Source organism: Nerophis ophidion, linkage group LG09 (genome assembly GCF_033978795.1).
Source record: "Nerophis ophidion isolate RoL-2023_Sa linkage group LG09, RoL_Noph_v1.0, whole genome shotgun sequence".
Taxonomy (NCBI): Eukaryota; Metazoa; Chordata; class Actinopteri; order Syngnathiformes; family Syngnathidae; genus Nerophis; species Nerophis ophidion.
In genome coordinates this window covers 27,693,949-27,716,007 of record NC_084619.1, presented here as the reverse complement: position 1 = coordinate 27,716,007, position 22,059 = coordinate 27,693,949, and the positions used below count along the sequence as shown (strand labels likewise).

At 38.4% G+C, this 22,059-nt stretch overlaps 1 protein-coding gene across 1 annotated transcript in view; it reads left to right on the top strand.

Moving 5' to 3' along the window:
- Positions 1–22,059, top strand: part of wdr11 (WD repeat domain 11) — an 88,799-nt gene that overhangs the window by 62,444 nt on the left and 4,296 nt on the right. Inside the window, exons 17-28 of the mRNA XM_061910726.1 lie at positions 4,072–4,178; positions 4,431–4,545; positions 8,514–8,685; positions 8,851–8,959; positions 9,270–9,332; positions 10,207–10,272; positions 12,407–12,596; positions 16,180–16,275; positions 17,919–18,084; positions 18,414–18,511; positions 19,448–19,593; positions 20,091–20,173. Coding sequence (XP_061766710.1) covers positions 4,072–4,178; positions 4,431–4,545; positions 8,514–8,685; positions 8,851–8,959; positions 9,270–9,332; positions 10,207–10,272; positions 12,407–12,596; positions 16,180–16,275; positions 17,919–18,084; positions 18,414–18,511; positions 19,448–19,593; positions 20,091–20,173 — 1,411 coding nt within the window. The remainder of the gene's footprint in view (positions 1–4,071; positions 4,179–4,430; positions 4,546–8,513; positions 8,686–8,850; positions 8,960–9,269; positions 9,333–10,206; positions 10,273–12,406; positions 12,597–16,179; positions 16,276–17,918; positions 18,085–18,413; positions 18,512–19,447; positions 19,594–20,090; positions 20,174–22,059) is intronic.

The window sequence follows — 22,059 nt, the reverse complement described above, 5'->3', positions numbered from 1 at the left end:
TAAAACATTATTGAATACATTTGGTTGAAACCAGCTTTTTAAAATGCATGTAAACCCTATTCAGATTAAAATCTAAATATATATATTTGTATGTATATTTTTCCATCAATCACTCATCAGCCGGTTTTCAGCGGACTGTACATAGGACACTCAATGATCAGAAAGCTCACACTATTTTAGAGGTTTATAGATTTGTTTCACCATTAGTTTTTCGTCAAACACATTTTATTTGACGGTCTTTGAATGCATGACAGTTTATGTATGTGCTTTAAGACGCAAAAAACTTGTACATAACTTTCTCCCTCACTGCTACGGATACATGTGTATTTTTATTTTACTCCCTTTGATATCACTGCATCGTTTTCCCAAAAGGCTGTCACTGAGTGTAAATGCATAAAGCTAAGTTTTGATGACATTTTGATGAGACAAGAAAGAAAAACAAACGTTTAGATTAATATAGTTTGAACAACAATATTGTAGCATGTGCTATGAACAAATATAAAGTAATTTAATATACAAACGCCGTTTCCATATGAGTTGGGAAATTGTGTTAGATGTAAATATAAACGGAATACAATGATTTCCAAATCCTTTTCAACCCATATTCAATTGAATGCACTACAAAGACAAGATATTTGATGTTCAAACTCATAAACTCAATTTTTTTTGGGCAAATAATAATTACCTTAGAATTTCATGGCTGCAACACGTGCCAAAGTAGTTGGGAAAGGGCATGTTCACCACTGTGTTACATCACCTTTTCTTTTAACAACACTCAATAAACATTTGGGAACTGAGGAAACTAATTGTTGAAGCTTTGAAAGTGGAATTCATTCCCATTCTTGTTTTATGTAGAGCTTCAGTCGTTCAACAGTCGGGGTTCTCCGCTGTCGTATTTTATGCTTCATAATGCGCCACACATTTTCGATGGGAGACAGGTCTGGACTGCAGGCGGGCCAGGAAAGTACCCGCACTCTTTTTTTACAAAGCCACGCTGTTGTAACACATGCTGAATGTGGCTTGGCATTGTCTTGCTGAAATAAGCAGGGGCGTCCATGAAAAAGACGGCGCTTAGATGGCAGAAAATGTTGTTCCAAAACCTGTATACACCTTTCAGTAATAATGGTGCCTTCACAGATATGTAAGTTACCCATGCCTTGGGCACTAATGCACCTCCATACCCTCACAGATGCTGGATTTTGAACTTTGCGTCTGGAATGTTCGCTTCCCCTTTGGTCTGGATGACACGATGTAGAATATTTCCAAAAACAATTTGAAATGTGGACTTGTCAGACCACAGAACACTTTTCCACTTTGCATCAGTCCATCTTAGATGATCTCCGGCCCAGAGAAGCCGGCAGCGTTTCTGGATGTTGTTGATAACAGGATTTCGCTTTGCATAGTAGAGCTTTAACTTGCACTTACATATGTAGCGACAAACTGTATTTAGTGACATTGGTTTTCTGAAGTGTTCCTGAGCCCATGTGGTGATATCCTTTAGAGATTGATGTCGGTTTTTGATACAGTGCTATCTGAGGGATCGAAGGTCACGGCCAATCAATGTTGGTTTCCGGCCATGCCACTTATGTGGAGTGATTTCTTCAGATTCTCTGAACCTTTTGATGATATTATGGACCGTAAATGTTGAAATTCCTATATTTCTTGCTATTGCATTTTGATATACGTTGTTCTTAAACTGTTTGACTATTTGCTCACGCAGTTGTGGACAAAGGGGTGTACCTCACCCCATCCTTTCTGAGGAAGCAGTTCTTATACCCATTTAGCCTGCATACCTGTGGGATGTTCCAAATAAGTGTTTGATGAGCATTCCTCAACTTTATCAGTATTTATTGCCACCTTTCCCGACTTCTTTGTCACGTGTTGCTGGCATCAAATTCTAAAGTTAATGATTATTTGCAAAAAATACAATTTTATCAGTTTGAACATCAAATATGTTGTCTTTGTAGCATATTCAACTGAATATGGGTTGAAAATGACTTGCAAATCATTGTATTCCGTTTATATTTACATCTAACACAATTTCCCAACTCAAATGGAATCTGGGTTTGTAGTAATAATGTACAGTATTTACCTCTCCCAGCACATTTACAAGGATTTTTTTTTTTTTCCTTTTGGCGCCTTACCATCTCATTAGATTCAACATAGAAAATGAGATGAGTTCCTGAAGAAGAAAAGGCTGGTCACTATGGCTAGGAGGGCGTTAACAATGTCCATGCATTTGGCTCCTAGAAAGCAATGAGTAATGGTGTTAAAAAAGCAGATATTCTTAATCATGCTGTGAAGCAGCAGGACCAGACAAGCAAGACACCGCTAGCTTGGTGCGCTGTAGCATTACAGAACACCTGGACATCGCATCCTGGAGTAGTCATATCAATCCCTAGCTATTTCTAACAAATCAAACCGGATGTTTTGTGGCGAGTCTTACGGTGTTCACTTTGACGTTCACTACAGTGGTGTATGCGCAGCAGCTATGAAGGTTGCAAGCCTGTTTGGTTCAACGAATCTTTGTTAATCAACCTTTTCTGACATGAACTTCATCAAGAACAAACGCAGAACACGCCTCACTGATGCATATCTGCATGACTCACTCAGAGTTGCAGTCAAGTTACACACGTGAGTACAACACACTAGTTAACAGCATGCAATGCCAGGCTTCTCACTAACTGACAAAGAAACAGATAACAGATTTGGTGTCCAGTTCAAAGTGTGACATGATTTATTTAAAGATTTGCGAGTTGACTTTTGTATTTTACATGAGTTATTTGTACAAACATAGTGCAAAGTAATTCATGATTTGTTATTATTTAAGTGTATATCAAAACTGGTAGCCCTTTGCATTAATCAGTACCCAAGAAGTAGCTCTTGGTTTCAAAAAGGTTGGTGACCCCTGACCTACAGTGTATGTATTTTTAATGCATTTTAACTTGTAGATAAACGTAAATAAAAGGAATCTTACATTGGAGCCAAATGAACAAAACATGCATTGTTCCACCCCCATTTTTCTTCGCTAGGACTATGGGTCATTCTTAATTTTAACTGGGATATATGAACATCCCAATCTTCAGCATGCCGTTGAGAGCAAACATTGTACTGTAAATGATGTTTAATTATTGTCTCTCATGATGTCTGCAGTTAGTAGTAATCAGTGATGTTGTTAAAGGAAAAAGCCATCAATGTGATGTTTGCGAAATTAGTGCGATGCTGCCGTATGCTTAAATGAGCAAAATACGTAAATATTACATGTTAATATGAATGTGCCTGTTACTACCGTGCATTACAAATTTACTTGCAGCGTGTATACAAGATGTTAATGGAAGTGATCGGATGTGTATTTAAATGCCCCATTGGCAGAATACAGCGATTTTTATTTGTGGTAATATGGTAAGGAAAATCCACTTTTAGGTAACACAGGTACCACTATCTTGACACTGAACTTACTTCAAGAATAAAATAGTACACATGTAATAGAAAATTTACTTTTATTAACGAAAATATTATCATACCCCTAATAGTTGAAAATACAGTGGCGATTTTGCTTGGTTTGCAATTTCTGTTATTTACTGTTTTGCAAATATTTCTGTTCCTGAGAAGTACATTGGATTTTCTTAGGGAGGGTATTTTTTTTTACACTCTACTTGCAGGTTTTCACTCTACAGAAATAGACACCAGGGGGTTACCTGGGGATTTCAAATCCTTCATAACTTCTCCATGACTGATGCAGATTCATTTCAGAAAGATTTGCATACCCCAAAGGTTTTGCAGCCTTCATATCTATGTCAGCACACAGGCAGAAACTCCTTAAAGGTTTTATCCTGTCAGCCACTGCGTACACACTGACATGCAGCGACTTCACATTGCCACTTGTCTGGCGACATAATCTAACTTGAACTCATCCATGCTTGTTTACTTCTTTGTCATATATATTTATATACTCTTGTCCAATTATCCTTTTGCCTCTGAACATAACATGTCAGGGATAGTTTTATGTTAGAAAACGCTGGGAAATGTTGAATTGTAAAAATGTGTTTTTGGTTATTGAATATGTTGCAGGGAAGTATGGGTAGTATTGCCTGCATTGCCTGGAAAGGTGACACATTGGTGCTTGGCGATGTGGATGGAAATCTCAACTTCTGGGACCTTAAAGCACGTTTGTCCAGGTAATTGTAATAAAGGTTGTCATTGTAGGCTACATCACTGCTGACCATTCTCAAAATGATTGTATACTTAATATTATTTTAAAACTGCATGCACATTTTTTGAGTATTATATTTGGCAGAAATGTTTAGTGCACAGTCATGTTTAGTGTTTAAAATTAATGTGTGTATACAGTTGGAGAGTACAATAAGCTGAATTTGTTTAGAAAAATTAAATGATGATATTAAATGTTCCAATGCCATTGGTATTTTTAGGGGAATACCGACTCACCGCGCCTGGGTGAAGAAAATTCGCTTTGCACCAGGAAAAGGCAACCAGAAACTGTTGGTTATGTACACTGATGGAGCTGAGGTCTGGGACACCAAAGAGGTAGGACTCAAATTGCCAAGGTAACACAATCTTGCTGGCAATATCTAATTGTGATGTATGAATTTGTTGGTTGATTCTAAGTTTAAATAATGTTTTTGCGTCTGGACTCTAGTTATGCATGGCTCTGGTGGTATTGATTTCAAGTTTGATTGCCAAGCCCATTTATTATTAATTGTAGTGTATTGGCTTAATTTTTCTCTACATGTAAACAAATATTCAAACCTTATGCAACATTACTCTGTACAAGCAGGCTTATAAATGTCGCACTGAAGTATAAACTCAAACATAGCAGTTTGAATGAACATGTTTTTTTCAAGCATCTTCAGTTCTGGCTGTCTTTACTATGCAGGCCTCTCTTTGCACTGTCTTCATTATATCTGGTTAAAGAAAAGCTTTGGATGCTTCTATTATTTTCATCATCTTAGCTCAGGTCACAGACTGGACTTATTTTTATTTTGCATGTACTCAACAGTAAGTAACATGTTACTTTTCCAGGATGAAGGAGTGATGCAAACTGCTTGGTGAATGTGCACACGGGTTTGGTCTCTGATGTATTTAGTAGTGCCCGCTGTAGGAAGATGCTTTATGGGAACGGAGAAAAGACATGGAGAGGGAAAAGACGCAGTGCTCAGTCCCCAATCGTAAAAGGCAGACAGCAGATGGATTAAGTCACAGAGGGAAACAAGTCAGTCATAGAAAAATGGAGAGCGGAAGAAGCAGGAAAAGCTCCCAAATGCTTCAGCACTCTGCTGACAGCTGCCTTGTATTTAATTCTGTACATTCTAATACAAAACGAGAGAGCCATTTGCACCCCTTAGTTTTTTGGTTAGTCTGTTTTTTGCAGTCCACATTCTGCTGTTTATTCAACATATTACTCATGAACCTCGATTTACGAACTTAATTGGTTCTTGAACAGGATTCATAAATACAAATCTCGTTTCCATATGAGTTGGGACATTGTGTTAGATGTAAATATAAACGGAATACAATGATTTGCAAATCATTTTCAACCCATATTCAGTTGAATATGGTACAAAGACAACATATTTGACGTTCCAACTGATAAACATTTTTTTTTTGCAAATAATCATTAACTTTGGAATTTGATGCCAGCAACACGTGACAAAGAAGTTGGGAAAGGTGGCAAAAAATACTGATAAAGTTTAGGAATGCTCATCAAACACTTATTTGGAATATCCCACAGGTGTGCAGGCTAATTGGGAACAGGTGGGTGCCATGATTGGGTATAAAAACAGCTTCCATGAAATGCTAAATCATTCACAAACAAGGATGGGCCGAGGGTCACCAATTTGTATGCAAATTGTCGAACAGTTTTAGAAAAAACAATCTCAATGAGCTATTGCAAGGAATTTAGGGATTTTACCATCTACGGTCCGTAAAATCATCAAAAGGTTTAGAGAATCTGGTGAAATCACTGCACGAAAGCGATGATATTACGGACCTTTGATCCCTCAGGCGGTACTGCATCAACAACCGACATCAGTGTGTAAAGGATATCACCACATGGGCTCAGGAACACTTCATAAACATGCTCAGTCTTTCACAAGAACGGATGAGGTGAGCTACACCCCTTTGTCCACAACTGCGTGAGCAAATTGTCAAACAGTTTAAGAACAATGTTTCTCAAAATGCAATTGCAAGAAATTTAGGGATGTCAACATCTACGGTCCATAATATCATCAAAAGGTTCAGAGAATCTGGAGAAATCACTCCACGTAAGCGGCATGGCCGGAAACCAACATTGAATGACTGGGACTTTCGATCCCTCAGACAGCACTGTATCAAAAACCGGCATCAATCTCTAAAGGACATCACCATATGGGCTCAGGAACACTTCAGAAAACCCACTGAATACAGTTTGTCGCTACATCTGTAAGTGCAAGTTAAAGCTCTACTATGCAAAGCGAAAGTTATTTATCAACAGCATCCAGAAACGCCGGCGACTTCGCTGGGCCCGAGATCATCTAAGAGGGACTGATGCAAAGTTGGAAAGTGTTCTGTGGTCTGACGAGTACCCATTTCAAATTGTTTTTGAACATATTCGACATCGTGTCATCCGTACCAACGGGGAAGCGAACCATCCAGACTGCTATCGACGCAAAGTTCAACAGCCAGCATCTGTGATGGTATGGGGGTGCATTAGTGCCCAAAGCATGGGTAACTTACACTTCTGTGAAGGCACCATTAATGCTGAAAGGTACATACAGGTTTCTGAACAACATATAAGTGTGAATTTAAGTGTGAATTTTATTTATATAGCGCTTTTCTCTAGTGACTCAAAGCGCTTTACATAGTGAAACCCAATATCTAAGTTACATTTAAACCAGTGTGGGTGGCACTGGGAGCAGGTGGGTAAAGTGTCTTGCCCAAGGACACAACGGCAGTGACTAGGATGGCGGAAGCGGGAATCGAACCTGCAACCCTCAAGTTGCTGGCACGGCCACTCTACCAACCGAGCTATACCGCTATATATATGTTGCCATCTAAGCGCCGCGTTTTTCATGGACACCCCTGCTTATATCAGCAAGACAATGCCAAGCCACATTCAGCACGTGTTACAACAATGTGGCTTCGTAAAAAAAGAGTGCAGGTACTTTCCTGGCCCGCCTGCAGTCCAGACCTGTCTCCCATCGAAAATGTGTGGCGCATTATGAAGCGTGAAATACAACAGCGGAGACCCCGGACTGTTGAAGGACTGAAGCTCTACATAAAACAAGAATGGGAAAGAATTCCACTTTCAAAGCTTCAACAATTAGTTTCCTCAGTTCCCAAATGTTTATTGAGTGTTGTTAAAAGAAAAGGTGATGTAACACATTGGTGAACATGCCCTTTCCCAACTACTTTGGCACGTGTTGCAGCCATAAAATTATAAGTTAATTGTTATTTGCAAAAAAAAATAAAGTTTATGAGTTTGAACATCAAATATGTTGTCTTTGTAGCATATTCAACTGAATATGGGTTGAAAATGATTTGCAAATCATTGTATTCCGTTTGTATTTACATCTAACACAATTTCCCAACTCATATTGAAACAAGGTTTGTAGAAAAGTTCCTATATCGACGCACATTTCACCATAGGAAACAATGTAAATATGAATGAATGATGGTCTCAAGTCCCAACAAAAGTAGCAAAGGTTTGTACACTCTGAACATGTTATAAAGTGCCATACAGTGCTGTAGATCAAACAAACATAACACTGGGATAATGGATCAGCTTTATATTTAAAAACAAAACAACACAACTAGCTGAACTGTCCTCTTTTTCAGCCATCATGCCGACACACGCAGACATGCACTCACATGTTGTCCCTAGCCCTGTACTGCACTCTAAGTTTAAAATCATAAGATTAATACATTTTAAAAGCCAGGATTCTGCTTTGATGAGGGGGGAAAAACAATCCACTTAACCATGTCGTAATCTTCTTTGCGTGCAGCCAAAGAGAGGTGGTGGCAGAGACAGTGTTGACAACGCTGTGGATACTTCATGAATGTTTCCTCAATGAAACTTGACAACGCTTGTCTATTGCTTTCTTTGTACTCCTATTGATCCAGCCACACTTAAACATTTAAAAAATATACTGTATATATTTTTAAAATGCACATAAAGTAGCACAGCAGTTAACAACATCACTGTGCTCTGTTGGCTGAATGAGCATCGGAAATCTATGAGCCCACCCACTATTGCTGTTCTGCCGGGCACAAAATGGCTGCACTGCAAGACACACAATGTATGGAATAATTGTTGGTACACTGAGACAAAGTTTGTACAGAAAAGCAAATTTTTATTTGGTCTGTGGTTTGTAAATAGAACAAGGGGTCTTAAATCAAGGTTGCATTGTATAAGTATCAACATTTATTTATCTGACAAAACCTTGAATTGCATCACTAGGGATGTCCAATAATTGCACACTTGGGTTTTGATCTCCATTTGTTCTAACCCGTTGTAGGTTCAAATGGTCAGCAGCATGCGGATTGGTCGCAATATTAACTACCGGGTCCTCGACATTGACTGGTGCACTTCAGACAAAGTTGTGTTGGCTTCAGACGACGGCTGTGTTCGTGTGCTGGAGATGGCCATGAAGTCTGCTAGCTATCGTATGGACGAACAAGATCTAACTGGTAAGGCACTTCAGAAAAATATAATAGAAACATACTGTATGTAGAGTTTAAAAAATGCAAGTTGAGGCAATATTGCTTTCAATGTTCTTTTCAGTTGTATTCTGATAAATTGTAATTCTTCATCTTGTGTTGTTTTTTTGTCTGCTTTGCGGCCGATATGCACAGACTCAGTGTGGTGCCCTTATTTGCTGCTACCACGAGCTGCCCTTACTCTCAAGGCTTTCCTCCTGCTGCAGCCCTGGTCAGGAACCTTCACAATGGACATCACACAAGTGTATGTTCAACCACTCAATCATTTGTCAATAAGCAACCTCTCACACATCATGTGTCTTGGGTGATAGTAGAGCTAAAACTATCTCCCAAAATGTAACAATTCTAAATAAAAAGCATTACATTAATCATTCCACATCCAAATGTAATAGTTTAACATGGGTGTGGTACTGCTTTCACATACACTGTCATCTTATAAATCCTATGTACAAACTAATTATACAGTACACTGTTGCCTGCTATCTCAGCATATTAATTAAACTACACTATACAGACTATAGCAGCCGCTTGACTAAGTGTGATTGCATTTTCAGAGACTACAATGAAAAAGATGAGATCAAGGGCCTAATTCAGGAGCAACTAAATTCATTGTCAAAGTAAGTTTTTACATTGCTCGGTTTGGACAAATGAATTTTTAGATCAGGGGTCTTCAACATTTTCCAGACCAAGGACCCATAATGTCATGGCTGTCTTGAGTTTCCAATAATTTCTTCAACTCTTATCCTTTTGTAATAGAGTGATTGGAGCACATACTTGTTGGTCAAAAAAACATTTCTGAAGTTTGGTTCTTTTATGAATTTATTATTGGTATACTGAAAATGTAACCGAATCTGCTGGGTCAGAAGTATACACACAGCGATGTTAATATTTGGTTACATGTCCCTTGGCAAATTTCACTGCAATAAGGCGCTTTTGGTAGCCATCCACAAGCTTCTGGTTAAATTGTTGACCACTCCTCTTGACAAAATTGATGCAGTTCAGCTAAATGTGTTGGTCAGAAGTATACATACAGCGATGTTAATATTTGGTTACATGTCCCTTGGCAAGTTTCACTGCAATAAGGCGCTTTTGGTAGCCATCCACAAGCTTCTGGTTAAATTGTTGACCACTCCTCTTGACAAAATTGGTGCAGTTCAGCTAAATGTGTTGGTTTTCTGACATGAACTTGTTTCTTCAGCATTGTTCACATGTTTAAGTCAGGACCTTGGAAAGGCCATTCTAAAACCTTAATTCTAGCCTGATTTAGCCATTCCTTTCCCTTCTTTTGACGTGTGCTTAATCAACACAATTTTTTCTCGAACCGCACTAGTACATATGCTGACAGCCTAGGCGTTACAGTTGAAGACATCTGATTAAGATTATTTAATGAATGTCATAATAAAAGTGGCAACAATCGCATTGATGACAGTTTTATAAAATTGGGCTTGCTCAAGCTATATTGTGATAGTGTCTTTTTGACTGGCTCTCCAGTGATATGAAGAGTGTGCTGCAGGACCCAGAGCTCAGCTTGCTGCAGCGCTGCCTGCTGGTCTCACGGTGAGTTGCTGGCAGTACACACAGAGCACTCTTCTTGAGGCATTGCTCATCAACACCATCTTTTAGACTTTTAAATCAACCTATAACCACAGTTACATATATAGTGTAAGATAGGAAACAGAAAATAAAATAACACAGTATTACAGTAACACATAAAAAAGGACAACTAAAATGCAGTACTGTATATACTGTATTTTACAAAACCATTTTTGACTACCGGTAATCACTATACTGTGAGTAAATTATCTATGCAGTGACTTATACAGTAATTTGTAAAGTTTTTGAAGAAATGGATAGTGTTTCTTATAGAGCAGGGGTGTACAAAGTGCAGCTATTTACGGTCCGCTGTTCATTCTTTATTGGCCCGAGACCCATTCTAAATCCAAAATAAACACATGTAGGATTAAAACATGACACAAAAAACCAAGAAAAAATGCAGCTGGTTCAAATCTTACTAAAAGTGGGACTTGAAAACCAAAACGGCCGATGATCTGTGCGTTCTACTGTATATGTATATGTGTCTGTCATGATGAACATGTGTACACATTTTTTACAACACATACGCGTTCGAGTGTGCTAAAGCCTTTAAAAACTATTTAGTTGGCGGAATAATGATATCAATAAAGAATAATAAAAATAAATTAAATATCTCAATGGGGTTACATTAGATATTACACTAACTCGCGTTGTCAGCTATAACACAAAGCTAAGATGTGGATGTATTGTTTAAATATTTGGGCATTTATTCTATCACCTAAATTGTGTTGCTTTTAGTGTTTTTAATCCGCAAAATGTATCAAAGTAGGCCCCAAATACTTAATTTTTTCTGTATGTGGCTCTTGCTGGAAAAAGTTTGGACACCCTTGTTAGGTCAGGACATTATAGACAAATTCCAATCAGGGAATCCTGGAATATTTTTTATTGTTTGTGTGGTTTATTTTGTTCATAGAAAGCACACAGTACGATGAAAAACGTGTTTTTCTCTTTTCTTTATGTCAAGCACATTTTTTGGGGAAATGTATTCGATAAAACTCAACACCAAGAATAGTCATTCGAAAGGCAATTTAAAATAAACAAAGAAAAGTGAACAACAGGCTGAATAAGTGTAGGTTATATGATGCATAAATAACCAACTAAGAACGTGCCTGGTATGTTAACGTAACATATTATGGTAAGAGTCATTCAAATAACTATAACATATAGAACATGCTATACGTTTACCAAACAATCTGTCACTCCTAATCGCTAAATCCCATGAAATTGTATACGTATAGTCTCTTACGTGAATGACCTAAATAATACTAATTGATATTTTTCGGTAACGTGTTAATAATTTCACACATAAGTCGCTCCTGAATATAAGTCGCACCCCTAGCCAAACTACAGTATGAAAAAAACTGCGACTTATAGTCCGAAACATACGGTAGATATCAACAACAACGCTGCTGGTTGCAGTGAGTGATGCACTTCATTTTGCCTAAGTTACATCAAGTGAGCGTGCACTCCTCACCAATTAATTTTATGCAATCAACATAATTTTTTCTAATCAAATTAATCCAAAACTCAAGTATCATGCCCATTCTTGGTCATGAGAGCAGGCCAATTATTTACTTTAATCTGCCAAAATATACTTTGTCTAATTGCACATAACTGTTTTGCATCCCCACAGAGAAATATCACATAGCAGCAGGTGTCTGCAACTCTGCTCTCATCTCTGCTCCAACTGTAATTTTCTCCAGCGAATCTGGAACAATCGCTACATAGCAACTCCCATGTTAGTGTCACAATTAACTTGGAACGAAAAAAAGGAAACTTCTGGCATTGTAAATGATGAGAGTGTGCTTTCACAGTACTCATGAATGTGTAATCTCTCTGCATCTGTTGTCAGGCCATTGTTCATGTGGTTTGGTAACCTAGCAACAGATGTGTGTCAGGGCAGATATGCTATAGGACAAGGAAAGTGGTTAAAAAAATAAATAACAGGAGAATGTGGTTGGTGAAAGCGGCAGGCAGATTTCGCAGAGAAAAAAATGTGGACTGCAAGATGCAAGAAATGGAGTCATTAGAGAGCTAAAACTACAACGACAACCCGGCATGCTGATTCAGACTAATACCATGCTGTGGCTCACCGCAGGCTGTTCGGGGACGAGTCTGACCTTCACTTTTGGACTGTGGCTTCACACTACCTCCAGTCATTTGCCCAGGCTCGTCAGCTCAGTGTAGCTACAGCGGAGGGCCAGGTTCAAAGTGATTTAGCCCTGCAGTCTCCTCAGAATCATCTAGACATCTGCAATGACGTGCTGTGTGAGAGCTCCTATTTCCAGGTCAGTAAAAAGAAAGAAGAATGTCCTTTCTTTATTTGACCAATGTAATCAGTAAGTGTCCTATAGCAAAACCATTGACTAAATAATGGCATCCATTCATTAGCTCAGTGGTTTGACTAAAATGTGAATCACAACCAATCATTGTCACCATATATTTCTATGCATGTAGATAAGGCATAAAGTGAATTTGAAAAGTATTCACAGCGCTTCACTGTTTCTACGATTTGTTACAGCCTTATTTAAATACAAAATACATTATTTGTTTACCTTTTTACATAATGACAATGTTAAAAAGTGTATTTATCTTTTCACACGTACATTAGTATTCACAGCCTTTGCCATGAAGCTCAAAAGTGTTTAGTTTCAAACTGTGTTGGACTTGATTGGACATGACTTTGGAATGCACACACATATCTATAAAGAAGGTCCCGCACTTCACAGTGAATGGCAGAGCACAAACCAAGCAGAAAGTTGGAAGAATTTTCTGAGGACCTCTGACACAGGATTTTCTCAAGGCAAAAATCTGGGGGAGAGTACAGATAAATATTTGCTGTCTTGAAAGTCCCAATGAGCACAGTGGTCTCCAACATTTGTAAATGGAAGACATTTGGAACCACCAGGACTATTCCTGGAGCTGATCAGCCTTTTAAACTGAGATGACCAAGAACCCGGCTGTCACTCTTTCAGAATTACAACGTTCCTCTGTGGAGAGAGGACAACTTTACAGAGGGACAACCATCTCTGCCGCAATCCACCAATCAGGCCTGTATAGTAGAGTGGCCAGACGGAAGCCATTCCTTAGTGCCTAAAATACTCTCAGACCATGAGAAAAAAAGTTCTCTGGTCTGATGAGACAAAGATTGAATTCTTTGGCGGGAATGCCAGGCATCATGTTTGGAGGAAACCAGACACTGCTCTACACCAGACCACTACAACCTTCACAGTGATGCATGGTAGTAGAAGCATCATGCTGTGAAGATATTTTTCAGGGGCAGGAACTGGGAGACTAGTCAAGATAGAGGGAATAATGAATGCAGCAATGTACCGACACATCCTGGATAAAAACCTGCTCCGAAGCGCTCTTGAAATCAGACTGGGGCAACAGTTTGTCTTTCAGCATGACAACGACCAAGATATCAAAGGAATGGCTTCAGGAAAACTGTGTAAATGTCCTTGAGTTGCCAAGCCAGAACCCAGGCTTGAATCCAATTGAACATTTCTGGAGAGATCTGAAAATGGCTGTGCACCAACACTTCCAATTAAACCTGATGGAGCTTGAAAAGTGCTGCAAAGAGGAATGGAAACTGCCCCAAGATAGGTGTGCCAAGCTTGTGGCATTATAACAAAAAATACTTGAGGCCGTAAGGTGCATCAACAAAGCACTGAACAAAAGCTGTAAATACTTTTGTACACGTGGGTTGTTAGTTTTACTTTTCATACATTTGCAAAAAGCTCTTAGAAAAAAATAATTTCCACATTCATTTCACCTCATTATTGGGTATTGCGTGTAAGATTTCAGGACAAAAATTCATCTTCATTTTGGAATAAGGCTTTAAACATAACAAAATATGGAAAAACTGAAGTGCTATTGATACTTTCCGGATGCCCTGTATATTTTTAAGGATATCTTTGAGCACTTGTAAGCACATAAACCAACTGTACTTATTAATTAATTATAATCCGTTCTTGTAAAAAAAAAAACTTTAGTCAGTGAGGCGTACTGACTAACCACACGGTTAAGAAAATTCAAATGCCTATTTTCAAGCGTTTATTCCATAAATAAATACAGTGCAACCCAGGCTTGGCTACCAGAGTTCATGGCTAGCGATGGTGCCAAAAAAAAAAAGGCAAAGCTTGAAAACTATCTGCTGTTGTTAAAATGTCCTGTTTGGGAACACTCCGGTTCACACAGGTTTTGTTTTCTCGATGAAATAGATTAACGAACACAGGCAAATTAATATGACAAAAATAGTGTGCCACAAGTTGGAACTATTATTGCTGCACATCAGGCAATAAGGAACTTTTATTTACAAAAAAAATAAATCTGATTCATAATTTCCGGACGATAGAGCGCACCTACATATAAGCCGCACCCACTTAATTTGTACAGAAATTGTATTTTGTACATATATTGGCCGCACATGTCAATTAGTCGCAGGTAAAAATATTGAAATATGAAATATTTAACAAAAGACAGTACCTGTAACACTGCATACAGTAGCCGACCGGAGAACGCTGTCTTTATTCTTTCTCTTCCTTCTGTGTGCTGGGAATGTTCGGGTCATCTTCTTCGGTGTCCGAGTTGAGGGTCCTCAGGATTGCTTTGTCCGGTGTTTTCTCGGTCTCGATTTTGCTTTAACTTTCGTCTATATGCAATACACCTGTGGGCTTGTGCCTTTTTCTTTGGAGCGTGGCGGTCCGGCATTTTGTAGCTTGTTGATGGTGGTGGATTTCCTTTGGACTAAATACTGTTTCAAATGTTTCAACTTCAGTTGTTTCTATGCTCAGCCTCAAACCCTAATACAGACATGTGCTCTCACTGAAATTAAAGTACTATTTTTTCAAAGAAAAAAATGTTTTAATATTTCAGAGGGATTAAATGAGGTTAGACTAAAAGCATCTGGCTTGACCTTGCATTAAAATAGATAAAAAAGACACATTCACATTTTATGAAGCAAGATTAACAAATTAAGAGAAAAAGCTTTTAGATGACACTGAGGAATTAGAATGTAATTTGACTTTCTAATTTAAGCTAGTGAAGCTCTTCTGTTAAAAAACATTTAATAAACCATTTTGTTTTATTAAAAGTTGTACCACTTTTTTAATGAGGAGCCTCATAATGATTACAAATGGAAAAGTTTCAAAGAACTACACGGACAATCTGTAACTGCGTTTGGCTCATGCTGTCATGAAACAGCCGCTGTGGCAGCAGTGTGGCTGTAATTACTAATATCTGAGACTCCAACGGAGTGTACACAGTTCAGAAGCTTTTAAACACATTTGATGTACACCCTGGGCTGTGACTCACTAAAGAGTTGAGCATAACAACATGAAGAAAAATAAAGCTTCTGTCTCTGATATACAGAGGATAGACCAGTTTGCTTAGAGCCAGTCCCCCACCCCCCAACCACACACACACGTACACACTTCCTTGCTTTTATTTTTCTTCGAGCTGTCAAAAGCATATAATGAGCTTTCTGACTCTGAAATATATCTCTGTTTTCATGTTTTACACAAAACAACAACAAAATTGCTCATCAGTGCACATGCACTGGTATCTTGGAAATAATGCACCATTATACAGACTGCAGCACTTAAACTTAGTAACTCCTGAATATTTAAAAGCTTGCATAATGAATATGAAATAATCTGTATTCATGCTGTATCTGTATAATTATGTTCCGTCTTTTTTATTTCGCTCTTCCTAATCACAGCTAATATCCTTAGTCTTTGTTGTTTAGTTAGTCACGCCGTTCACGCATGAAAAAGTTTTGCTCTTTTTAAAAAGTATTTTACTTTTTTCGGTTTGATAAGGCTTGTTGGGAAATAGCGAGCAAAAACTGATAACTTTATTGCTCCTCAGAAATTCCAGTTGGATCGTGTGCACCTGCAGGAGGTGAAGCGCTCCAGTTATGAGCATACCAAGAAATGTGCTGACCAGCTTCTTCTGCTTGGCCAGGTAAGTGCTGTACTGTCACAAAAGGGTTTCTATTGTCCCACTTTTTGTATACATACACAGTCTGGTCTGGTATTTTGAAAACATTTTTTTTTCTACTGCATATTGGGGCTGGACGATTGTTGCAAAAATAGTAATCACAATTATTTTGATTGATATTGTAATCATCACAAATTTTAATTAATTTCAAAACATAAGTATTTATAGTCCCACCAAAACTTAACTTTATAATTGTAAAACCTGATGTAAGTTAGTAACAAATAAACAAAAACATGTAAAGAATAAAAATAATAGAAATAACAATGGCAATATAAAACACAATAAAATTCAGTTTTTCTCACATTTATTGGTGCAATATATATTTGGACATTTATGACCAGTATTTAAGCATAATAATTGTGGGAATGTATCAATAGGTGTTTTAAGTGCATATTGCGTGTGTAAAGTACTTTTTTATAGCCTTTATTTTGTTACCTCACTTTAATTGTGAAGTGACAAAGTTGCTTTGCTGTTGTTCTCAGCTTGATGATTAGGAGACAATTTGAGGAAGCAAAAAAGAGAGCCTCTCATGTAGCAACATCAATGATGGCGTTCACTACTAAAAAAGCAGATGAAATGTGTTGTGGGTGTATAGATCGTTCTTGCTTTAGCTTCGCAGTCCTGAACATTCCTTCTCCAACAACATTTGACTCACATGTGTGTCAATTTCCATGATATTCTCTGCGTCTAACAGCGGCCAATTATGTGACGTTTTTTGCGTTAATATTAATTATGCGTATTAGCGCTTTGTCAAATATGAAAATAGCAGCCATGGTGACATCCTAAACTTAGAGTAAATGTAGTCTTGTTTTACTCATTCGTATATCATCTGTTTCACTGTTACAAAATGTTTATACTGTAAATACTGTATTCATTACACCCCAGCTGTTTGATTATAAAATGCATCTTGGTTGTAGTTCTGATAACAAAATTTGGAAGTGTTGAAATGTAAATTGCTAATGCTAATCGGGAGCATGTCTATGGCAAACCCAAGCATCCAGTTTGCCCCTTTTTCTCAATTTGTTGGCATGAAAAATTGTAACATTACTTGAAGGCAGTCCCCTTTTGAGGGTTTGACTGCATGTTTCCCAGCTAAGTGCTTGAGCCGGTTACGAGGCTGCAACAAGACTTGACGTCACGTGCAATGAAGGTATCAGAATTTGACATGGTTTGATTTTAGGTGGATGTATAGTCTGTAGTACCGACGGCAATGCCTATACAAGTACCAAAATCAGTACCCATACATTGTTATGTAGTAAATAGGATACCTGAGCAGTGTGGACCAAATGAATCAAGATGGAGGATAACCGCTCCCTCTTTCCTCACTTTTATCTCAGCCCACTGTGATTGTAGTCACCTCCCATTCTCACTGTTACTGCTCTAATCACAGGCTGCAATCAGCAGGCTGTGTATTGGATCTGTCTTTCTCTCTCGACAAAGCTCTGACCAGAGCACAGAGCCTTCTTCTCCACCAGATAAAAAGCATGATAATGAACATAATATCCCCCTATAGTTTGGTCATCACTCCCTGCTTTTTAGGAGCTCCAGCCATAGCTCAGGTAAAACCGCAGTCATTACCTTCTAGTGCATTCTGGTTTTGCTTTCAGACGGACCGCGCTGTTCAATTATTGTTGGAGACGAGTGCAGACAACCCCAGCTACTACTGTGATTCACTCAAGGCGTGCTTGGTGACCACAATCACCTCATCTGGTCCTTCCCAGTCCACCATCAAACTTGTGGCCACTAACATGATCGCCAATGGCAAGCTAGCTGGTACGTTTTAGTACCTCATATGAACCTTTTTTGTACTTTGCAAGCAGAAGCCAGTGTGGTCTATTGAATGTCATACAGCTTTAATTAAATCAGCAAAACTTCAAGCGTGTAATTGAAGCTAATTTAATTGAAATGTATCTATTACAGGAGTGGTGTCTCATTCACCCACTCACAAAAAACAGCCATTTGTTTAAAAATGTAATTTTGGATCACATCCAAATGGTGCATCAGGACCGTGGCAAATTTACAGCGTTGAAAGAAAGTTATGAAGTACATCATCACTTGTCATCACATATATAACTTTTCAACATGCCCTTTTGTTTTACTAGAGGGGGTGCAGCTGCTGTGTTTGATTGACAAGGCTGCGGATGCTTGCCGCTACCTGCAGACCTACGGGGAATGGAATCGTGCCGCCTGGCTGGCTAAGGTAACTTACTGAGAACACTGTCCATCAATAGGACACATCAGATATCTTGAGGGTGAGCGATAGTTAGATGATATGTATCTATATGTATATAAGATGTCAGAATAGCAGCTAGACATCCACAACAGTCCAATCCAACAGCTTTATGACCGAATTGTAGGAACACTGAGGCTGTTGTTCTCATAATAAATAATGCACATCTAATTAATCTGTTGCGAACCTCCCAAAATATTAGCACAAAACTTCATTTCATAGACTTATTAAAGTAATACATGCAGAAAACTATGTGAAGTACATAGAAATGAACGTTTAACATCACTTTTCCATTTATGTGTTGACTTGTTAGCGATGAGTGAAGAGAGAGGAAGAGAGGATACAGATACCTTTGTACTTTGCTACAAGTTTGTTTTAATTTTATAGTGTTTTGTCATCTTTACCAAATTGCTGGCTCTTGTTTTGGGAAGCTGTTTTGGCCCCTATGTAGCTAATTTTGCATGCGTGCACGCGCATGTGTGTGTTTGTTCGTGCGCGAGAAACGTATTCATTGATAAAAAGCTGTGTTGTTGTTGTCATATTGACAGCCTCTAGAGACATCGGAGAGGGGTGGTATATGGGTCAAGGAAGAACACATTAAAATGTTGCTGCACAGGCATATTTCTAGAGAGCAAGGGGGCATCTTTCCGCAATGTTCCTTATCTTGTAAGTGAATAATGCATGAATCTTAATGATCAGATTCATCCATATGCAAGAAGTGGATATCTGCAAATGTATACAATTTTGTGCTGAGCCAAATTAAGATTGTTCGACCTTTTATCACAATCTCTGTGCTGGGATACACAACCACGTGTAGGATAACGTGAACTGCCCTGTTTGTCAAAATACTATGCCGTTTCACTGCACGAGGTTGATGGATTGCCCTACGCATGACTGTTTTGTCAGGTGCGTCTCAGCCCAGCAGAAAGTTCAGATGTGCTGAAGCGATGGGCAGAGCATCTGTGCTCCCCTCAGGTCAATCAGAAGTCTAAAGCCATTCTGGTGCTGCTATCCTTGGGCTGCTTTTACAAAGTAGGAGAGATGCTGCACAGGTATGAATGAGCCTTTATCATCGTTTTTGTCTACATTTTTGTATGAGCACAATATAACAAGGTTCATCATGTCTTCTTATTGAACATAATAGACACAATTTGGGGTATAAAAAATGGCATATTTCAAGGTAAAGTATTCCATCTAATATACCAAAATCTTAAGCGACTAGAAGCAGCTGGAAAATGTAATATAAACACTTCAGCTTCTTATCCGCTTTTTTTTATGAATATCTATCTTCCTTTTGAAATAACCATCAGTAATTTTATCCAGGTTTTTATTTTGGCCATATATCTTATTTTATGTCATGGCTCCTTCGGTATTGATCTTTTTTCTTTCTGATCTCATCCTCTTTTATGACACCTTATGTTCTGAAGCACATTCAGGAGGCATCGCAACATCAACTGTGGTGGAGGTTTCAGGGTTACGAACATCAAAAGAGGCATAGTGCTGTTTTCTGACAATTGTCTGTGTCTTTCTCCTCTTTCCTCGCGGCCAGCATGAGGCACTTCGACAGCGCCGCCCTCTTTATCGAAGCCTGTCTGAAATACGGGGTCATGGAGGTCAACGACTCGTCTAATATCCTTTTCGAAAACCCATTACGCTGCTCCAAGGACCCGAGATTTAGCTTTTACGGTAACTTTTTATGGCTTCTCTGTGATAGGCGAGCACTTTTGAGAGAGCTATTTGGTTTCTCAATTGTTGAGGCTGATATGAAAGCTTAGCAGACAAATTCAACTTAAATATACAACAGCTTAATTATCTAAGAAGTGGATTCCTGCATATTCAGCATTTATGCCTTGCATATTTGCAGATTTCTTATTTCCTAAAAAAATACTTAATTTGTGGCAAAACCCGCCAATTTGTATGAGGTTTTCTTTTATTTCTTTTTTTTTTTTTTTACAGAACACCCATCTCATTCCCCTGTGGTCGGTAATAATTTATAAATACAGTGTACCTCAACTTAAAAGCTTAACTTTGAGCTCACTCAAAACACTCATCCAATATCAATTTCGCCCATTACAATTATTTAAAATCAATTTAATTTGCGCTTTGTCTCCTAAAACAATACAGTTTTAACTTGTAACATGCCTTTTAAAAATATCAACACTTTTAGATAAGTGTTCGAAAAACCATATGATACATTGTACTACCAACAACTACATTAGTTTTATGAAGTTTTTTAGTACTAATGTAAAACATTCACCTTGAACTTTTACGGTATGTCCTTCGAGCTGCTTTTCCATCAAACACATCATCAGCAGCTTTTCTATATTTTCATAAAAACATGTCCGCCGTTTGGATGTTATTTTAACATCCTTGGCTGACACTAAAGCTGGCTTCTGTTTCAGTTTCATGTAGCCTAGCAATGCTAAGCTCACACTCAGTATTCATTAAAGGGGAACATTATCACAATTTCAGAAGGGTTAAAACCAATAAAAATCAGTTCCAGTGGCTTATTTTATTTTTTGAAGTTTTTTTCTAAATTTTACCCATCCCGGAATATCCCTAAAAAAAAGCTTTAAAGTGCATGATTTTCGCTATCTGTGAAGCCATCGTCCATTTTCCTGTGACGTTATCCAGTGATGCCAATACGGATAGCACAGCAAGAGATAGCGACATTAGCTCGGATTCAGACTCGGATTTCAGCGGCTTAAGCGATTCAACAGATTACGCATGTTTTGAAACGGATGGTTGGAGTATGGAGGCAGATAGCAAAAACGAAATTGAAGAAGAAACTGAAGCTATTGAGCGAATAGCTATTGACGCTATTCGGTCATGTTTGCCTTAGCATCGCCGGTAAAATGTGCAAACCAACGATCGGAAGTTTCGGATTTTGTGACACTGGATCAACTTAAATCCAGCGATTGGTAAGTGTTTGTTTGGCAATAAATGTGGGTGGAGGGAAACGCTGGATGCAAATATAGTTTCAAATGTACATACAGCTAGCTTAAATAGCATGTTAGCATCGACCAAATATGTCTGACTAGCACATAAGTCAACAACATCAACAAAACTCACCTTTGTGATTTAGTTGACTTTATCGTTGGAAATGCATCTGCTTTGAGTGTCGCAGGATATCCACACAATCTTGCCATCTCTGTAGTGGCATAACTTTCGTCGGTAAAGTGTGCGGAACAAACGACTGACCATTTCGTCGGCTTTCCCCACACCCTAGTATTTTGAACAAATTGCGTCCAATTTCTTGCCACTTTCGCATCTTTGGGCCAGTGGTGCAACTTGAATCCCTCCCTGTTAGTGTTGTTACACCCTCCGACAACACACCGGCGAGGCATGATGTCTCCAAGTTTCCAGAAAATAGTCGAAAAAACGTAAAATAACAGAGCTAAGACGCGGTGTTTGTAATGTGTTTGAGAAAATGGCGGCTTTATTACCTAGGTGACGTCACGTTCTGACGTCATCGCTCCGAGAGCGATACATAGAAAGGTGTTTAATTCGCCAAAATT